The 7,500-nt window shown below is 40.9% G+C and overlaps 2 protein-coding genes across 3 annotated transcripts in view; one reads left to right on the top strand and one right to left on the bottom strand.

The window, feature by feature from the left end:
• The window catches only part of LOC144968826 (uncharacterized), a 240,103-nt gene that overhangs the window by 69,882 nt on the left and 162,721 nt on the right, over positions 1 to 7,500 (bottom strand). The window lies entirely within an intron of this gene.
• The window catches only part of LOC144968827 (organic cation transporter protein-like), a 40,072-nt gene that overhangs the window by 28,102 nt on the left and 4,470 nt on the right, over positions 1 to 7,500 (top strand). Inside the window, exon 10 of the mRNA XM_078907548.1 lies at positions 109 to 260. Within this exon, the coding sequence (XP_078763674.1) occupies positions 109 to 260 (152 nt within the window). The remainder of the gene's footprint in view (positions 1 to 108; positions 261 to 7,500) is intronic.

The raw sequence follows: 7,500 nt of genomic DNA, 5'->3' as shown, positions 1-7,500 counted from the left end.
CAGCAGCACTATCCCGCTCACGCTAATTTAGGTGTATTGTTATCAAAATAAATAAAATTCAATCTCGTATAAAATGCTTCTCCTTTGTGTTCTTGCCATATCTCCCAGAGTGACCTCGTCAAGTTAAATGTGGGCGTGGCTCTTCCACTCGTTATTTTTGGCGGGGCATCAGTGGCGGCAGGAGTGCTTGCACTTTCTTTGCCAGAGACGACCAATAAAATTCTACCTGACAGCATTCAAGATGCCAAGGTTTTCGGAAGGTAAGGATTAATGGTTATTCTGTGACCTCTTGTTGCTATGCCTGGCATACTATAGATAGTATGCGCACGGCTAAGAAGCTCACCGGAAGTATAACGGACTAACACATAAAACTCTGTGAGGGCAGAATATGAATAGCATAAGATACGCAGACGATGGTACTCTGATAGCCCCTGTAGCACAGTAATCATGTCCTCGCTGGGACAGAAATGTTCTCTGGGTGACAAGTATATTTTTGTTTATATACAGACAACAGTGGAGAATCCGCAATAATTGCGGGGATATTAAGGCTAATACAGACAGACATTCATCTTATTTGTTATGATACTACGTATATTGGATTCAGTAGTCTGAGTCACGCCGCCCGGCAACGGCGGCCATCTTGGTTCTAAACAAAGAAAATCATTACTTTTTATTCTTCATTCTGGCTAGAACTTTTAATATGCCTTGTGATCAGAATGTTAAAAGTCAAAACATGATCAAATTTATGTTTTATTTCCCCTCTGGATACGCTTTTATGCTCGCCGGAGAAATATTTCATACGGGCGTCTGCCATTGTTCTGATAGTTTAGAGCCAGTGTTACTAAGTTACCATGCGTCATTAGGAAGGAAGTGACGATACGACTATTGAATCCTATTGTGGAAAGTACCATCAATCAAGACGATCAACGATCAAGATCGGTTAAGTATGAAGTGTGTCGGTGCGCGCAAAGGAAATTGGGAACAGGGCGACCGGCCAGATTACGATTCGCAACGTCAAATGACCGATCATAATCATCATGCCCGAGTGAGATGACACGCGGATGCATTAATCTTTTTTTTTTTAATATTAAGCCCAGACACGCTGTTTATAAAGAGCCTAGCTAACGTTACATTTTAAAAATACTTATATCTTAACAAAATAGTCTATGAAGACATTGTCAAAATTATAAATATTACGAACTGATAGAGCAGTAAAGTTAGGTGCCCCAAACGAAACAAAGGTCGAGAAGCACGTGGCAAACCACATGTTCCTGTCTTGACAGCTCACGTTCCAATGTAAATAATAGAAAAAAATAACCTTTAAAATTTGGCTGTTAGGTGGCAAAAGAAACACATATTCATAAATACTCGATCACGCATCAAATAATGTCTAGATATGGATATTTTATGGAACAAAAGGTAAAATTTTCTAAAATTTATCAAAAGTTACAGTCTATCTATTTTTAGACCAGAGCAAATTATTGCGCTGGTGTGAACAAAACGAGGATTATTCGGAGCCTGATTTTCATAATAATTTAGCCTTATATTATTATTTCTGCAACTGTTAGATTTTATGTAAACATATTTTCAATACTGAAAGTGTATTGCCTACAACTCAAACTACAAAATTGGGAGACCTATATTGTGCGTAAATTATTCCGGTCCCTAACGTAAATCACTAGCAACTTGTTATTGTTTACGTTTGGGGCACCTAACTTTACTGCTCTATTTTTAAATGCAGATTATATTGACCAAAGAATATTCTTAATAAAGTTTACACTTTTGAAAGAAAATTATAATGTCACATGCTAATCACTGAAGTTTTAATAGTTTGTAACTTACAAAATGTTTCTTTTTTCATTAAATAAGGGAGATAACTCTTTAATTGTTAATTGGCCGTCTAAATTGCGATTTCCGGGGCCAAGCATCGAGCATAACGAGCGACCAAATTATGACAAATCCGGAGGCCAAATGATTCATGATTACGCCCTGGCAGATATTCTAAATAACCATTTATTGAATCAACGAGTCAATACATTAACCTTAATGGGCACGATCTATATTACCTTTCCATGTGCTCGAGGTCATTGGTCACATTGCAAAATGTGTTCAAAGTGACCTACATAGTGAAAAGTGTTCACAGATTTTGAAATATCTAACATCACAATAATAATTGGTCATTATATTCAGCTTGACTCATTGGTATGTTTATAACTTTTGTAAACAAATCAGCGTGTTTATATTTGTAAAGAATATCCAATCGTTGGGCAGCAACAAATCATGTGATTGATGACTTGGTTGGACGAAAACATGAATATAGATCGCTCCCATTGAATAAAGGTTTGCAAGTTACTCGTATAGATAGTATGCAGATGACGTCACTCAGGCCTTTGTTATTGTTTTTGCCATCCGCGTTTGTGAGTTGTTCTCACTAAACTGTATTAACCAGACTATAAAAGTTCTTGGTTACACAGAGTTTGTGTGTTGGTCCGTTATACTTCCGGATGGCAATGTTGTGAACTCCTTGGCCAAGCGCATTCTATCTATATCAATCTGCGAAAAATAGTTTTATAATTTTTTAGATTTGCCAGTAATTCTGTGCTCGATGATCAAAAAATTAACCTTGGCTGTACGGAACAAAATTGATCCACAACCCTAATTTTTTAGAATAGATTATTACGACTTATACATTTGTAAACAATACATTACAGCTCGGGCAAATAGTGTAGAAAAGTCGTGACGTCAAATCTTCTACTATTCCGGTTCCAAATCCTTGGAAGTGTGTATGTAACTAGTCCTTCGGAGGACTATTGATAATGAATAGGTTACTTATTCAATTTTAAGGTGGCAGAACTATTATAGTAGCAGGATTTATAGATAGATTCTTAAGATTACGGGACGCCAAAGAGCGAGGATGGATGATTTTTATTGACGACCAGCATATATTTTGAAAAGATGATTAGATAGCATCATTCTGAAACCAGAAGGTCATTTACACAAGCTATGTATCCAGTCCTTCGTAAGAATGGTATTACATTCCCAATGAGATTGGAACCAGTTTTTTGAAATCACACCTTTTTTAAAAACCTTATTTACGTCTCACGTCATTGGTTGATTTAGTCAAAAAGGAAATACAGAGAAACAAAATTCACGAAATTGGTATCATCCTGTTGTTACAGGATTGGTTCACAGGCAGAAAGTAGAATGGACAAAGTTGACGTTACTTTGATCTTTGTTATCATTTCAGGCAGCGAAAGAGGTGATGTTTTCTCATTTAATTCTTTTTAATACAGTGTAGATCTATCTTTAAACATTTTTAGAAAGTCCTTCAGGGCCATTAAGGCACATGAAGCCGGAGTTTATCCCATTTCTATCGCGTGAAACAGATTAAAGCAATTACTTGCTACTTTAGATAGGACGCGAGTCTATCGCTAAGCACTATCTGACATTGTCAGACCCAGCTACCCAATCATAAACTTTAAGAGGTAGTCCATCAGAGCCAAAAGGCCCATAGATTATTCCGGTTTCCATCGCGTGAAACTGACAATATTAATGGGAGCGATCTATATTCATGTTTTCGTCCAACCAGGTCATCAATCACATGATTTGTTGCTGTCTAACAATACGCTTCAACAGTCACTTCCCTCGTAATGACGTATGGTAACTTAGTAACAGGCTCTATACTATCGGAACAATGGCGACGCCCTTTTGAAATGTTTCTCCGACGAGCATAAAAGCATATCCAGAGGAAAAAAACATTATAAATCAGATCATGTTTTGACTTTTACACACTCTGATCACAAGTCATATGAAAAGTTCTATCCATCATGAAGATTAAAAGGATCGATTTTCTTTGTTTAGAACCATAATGGCCGCCGTTGCTGGGCGACGTGACACCAGACTATTGAATCCATTGGATATTTCATAACATGCTGCTTTGTTTACAAAAGTTATAAACATACTAATGTGTCAAGCTGAACAAAATAACCAATCGTGATGTTCGATATTTAAAAAGCTGTGAACACTTCTCACTTAGTGGGTCACTTGGAGCACATTTAACAATGTGACCAATGACCCCGAGCACATGGAAAGTTAATATCGATCATGCCCATTGTCATTTTAAAAAATCACGATATCACTCCTTGATCGATCTCGGTCCATTTGCTTGTGAATGAAGGCTACACATTATTTGGTGTGTTAGGTACGATTGATTTGTGGGGCACAACATCAATAACACGTATCATGTAATTGATATTCGGGTAATAATTTATTCACAACATTTCGCCAGCCAGATATAACTTACCAACACACAAAACTGAGTGACCTTGACCGTTCATATTCTGATTGATACAATTTAGTGAGATCAACTCATAAAAATGGCTGCTTATAAACAATAACAAAGAGCTGAGTGACGTAAATTTGATTCCGTCTATAGATAGAATGAAGTTGACGTCACTCAGGTCTTTATTAATGTTTTTTGTCATCCGCTTTTATGATTAATTCTCACTAAACTGTATTAACCAGACTATAAACGTTCAAGGTTACACACAGTTTTGTGTGGTGGTCCGTTACACTTCCGGATGGCAATGTTGTGAGCTTCTTAGCCAAGCGCGTGCACTTGGCTAAGAAGCTCACAACATTGCCATCCGGAAGTGTAACGGACCAACACACAAAACGGTGTATGTCTTGAACATTTATAGATAGTTCAAAGATGACGCCACCCATGTCTTTGTTATTGTTTTTTGCCATCCGCGTTTATGAGTACTTCTCACTAAACTGTATTAACCAGACTAGTAAAAAACGGTAAGGGCTGCCTGAAGCCGGTGATCGTAAAATACTAACGAAAGAGTGAAAATGGAAAGGCTTCGTATGGGAACAAAACAGACAATGGACGTTTCGGGTACAAACCCTTCGTCAGCACAACAATACACAAATAAACGTGGAAAACAAATAAAATATAATGAAAAATAACTTGTATCGTCTGTACTCAATGGTGGTTGCAGTATGAATGAAATGTTAGCGTGGCGTGGGTAGAGGATAGGGTGCCCCAGGGGGGTGATCTAATTGATAAGCAAAGGTCAGCGTCAGGGAACAGAACTTTCCAGACTATAATGGAAGATAAAAGACATATTGGTAGTAGTAGTAGTAGTAGTAGTAGTAGTAGTAGTAGTAGTAGTAGTAGTAGCAGTAGTAGTAGTAGTAGTAGTAGTAGTAGTAGTAGTAGTAGTAGTAGTAGTAGTAGTAGTAGTAGAAGTTGTAGTAGTAGTAGTTGTAGTAGTATTAGTCGTAGTAGTAGTAGTAGTAGTAGTAGTAGTAGTAGTAGTAGTAGTAGTAGTAGTAGTAGTAGTAGTAGTATTAGAAGAACGCTGTAGTGGAACAGTAGGGGGTGGTGGAGGGGGCGAGGTGAAAGGGTCACGGCGGAGGTGGGGGGGGGGGGTTGTTGGATGAGCGAAGGTCGAATCTTCGCGAAGGAACGATGCGATAGTAAAGTGGATGGAATACACCGATAAATAGATAGATGGATAGACAGATAGATAGGTAGATAGACAGAAAAGAGGGGAGAGAAGGGAGAGAGAGAGAGAGAGAGAGAGAGAGAAAATAAAAAAATAAAAAAAAAAATAAAATAAAAAAATAAAAAAAAAAGGGGGGGGGGACAGGGAAAGGGGGGGGGGGTTGGTTTGAGGCGGACCGGTAGAGAGGGGGAATTAGAGAGAGAGAGGGGGGTACAAAGAAAGAAGAACGTCCGACCAGTCCCGCACTGAGTCGGATGTACGTCGCTTCATGCGTATTTTACGCTTGAAGTATCACTTCAAAGACGATGAACGTGACCATGACTATGACCGTGACCCTGAGGATCCGTTTGCCGCTTTCTCACGACGTAAAAGAAACTGGACTCCTAGTCCTGGCAAGTCCCCTACACTCGACCTGTTTATCCAGACTTGTCTTAGACAGATAGAGGCACTACGACCCACACCTATCAAGAGGTCTAACCTCACCCGTCTTGAATGGGCTGCCGTACGTTCACTTAGATCACGTCGTGATATAGTGATCAAAGCGGCTGATAAAGGAGGGGCCGTAGTTGTTTGGGACGCTGAGCTCTATAGAGCTGAGGGCCACAGGCAATTGAGTGACCAGATATTTTATGAGAAAGTGACTTCGGACCCAACACTTGCTAACAACACCAGAGTCCACCAGACAATCCAGTCTTTGGTATCGCAGGGAGAATTACCTAGTAGAGCAGAGGTCCTTAAACACGACCCCAGCGACCTAGGTAATCCATGTTTTTACATGCTCCCTAAGATACACAAGATACGGGAATTGTCTGACACTCCACCTGGAAAGCCGATTGTGTCGGCTATCTCGTGCCCCACTGAGAAGGTATCGCAGTTCCTCGATGCGGTATTTCAACGTATAGTTCCCACCCTGCCATCGTACATCAAGGACACTAACCATGCTCTTGGTGTCATTGACGAAATTCGATTCCAGGATGAACGTCCACGGCTGATTTTCACCATGGATGTGAAGGCACTGTACACATCCATACCGCATCCTGACGGACTGCGTGCCATCAGGCATTTCGTCGACCGTCATCCATTACCAGGGATTTCCAGCAACAGCATTGTGAGGCTCACCGAACTTGTGCTCACACTCAACACTTTTGAGTTCAATGATGTATTTTTCCATCAGATCTCAGGTGTTGCGATGGGCACCAAGATGGGTCCCTCATATGCTAACCTCTTCATGGGCTACCTTGAGGAAACCTTCTTCCATCAGTACAGTGGACCTGCCCCCGAGCTGTTCAAAAGGTACATTGACGACTGTTTCGGCATTACGTCATTGACCCACAGCCAGTTGAAGGGGTTCATCCTAGCGATGGACTCCTTCCACCCGTCCATAGAGTACACTTATGAGATTTCAACCTCTGAGGTGAACTTTTTGGACATCAAGGCTGTATTGACCAGAACGGGAGTACGGACCACTGTACACTACAAGGAAACGGACAGTCACAGCTACCTGCTCTATCGGTCATCCCATCCGGTGAAGTGCAAAGACTCCATCCCATTCAGTCAGATACTCCGCTTGCGGAGACTCTGTCTGGAAGATGATGAATTTGCGCTTCAACGTGATCGCATGCTCGATTTTTTTAGGGCACGGGAATATCCCGAAAGGGTTTTGCTTAAGGCTGTCCGGAAAGCCAGCCTCGTGTCGAGAGAAGCAGCAATGAGGCCTCGCAATGCCAGGAAGCAGGAGACACAGCGTCCCATTTTAGTCCTCACGCATCACCCCCATGCCGATCAAGTGAGGAACATCCTATTGCAGAACTATGGGATCCTCCAGGCGGGCGAAGACACCCACAGAGTTTTCTCAGAACCCCCGTTGGTAGCATATCGACGGGATCGTAACCTGAGGGATCTCCTTGTCAGAAGCCGCCTGGAACCCATACCTAGGGATGGACCTAAAGCCAGATCGTGTATGCGACCCCGATGCAAGACTTGTGGG

The sequence above is a fragment of the Berghia stephanieae genome, chromosome 3, assembly GCF_034508935.2.
Source record: "Berghia stephanieae isolate SIO BIC M18660-M18661 chromosome 3, UCSD_Bste_1.3, whole genome shotgun sequence".
NCBI classification, from domain to species: Eukaryota; Metazoa; Mollusca; class Gastropoda; order Nudibranchia; family Aeolidiidae; genus Berghia; species Berghia stephanieae.
The sequence above is the reverse complement of the archived record's forward strand: the minus strand, read 5'-3'. Positions and strand labels throughout refer to the sequence as shown.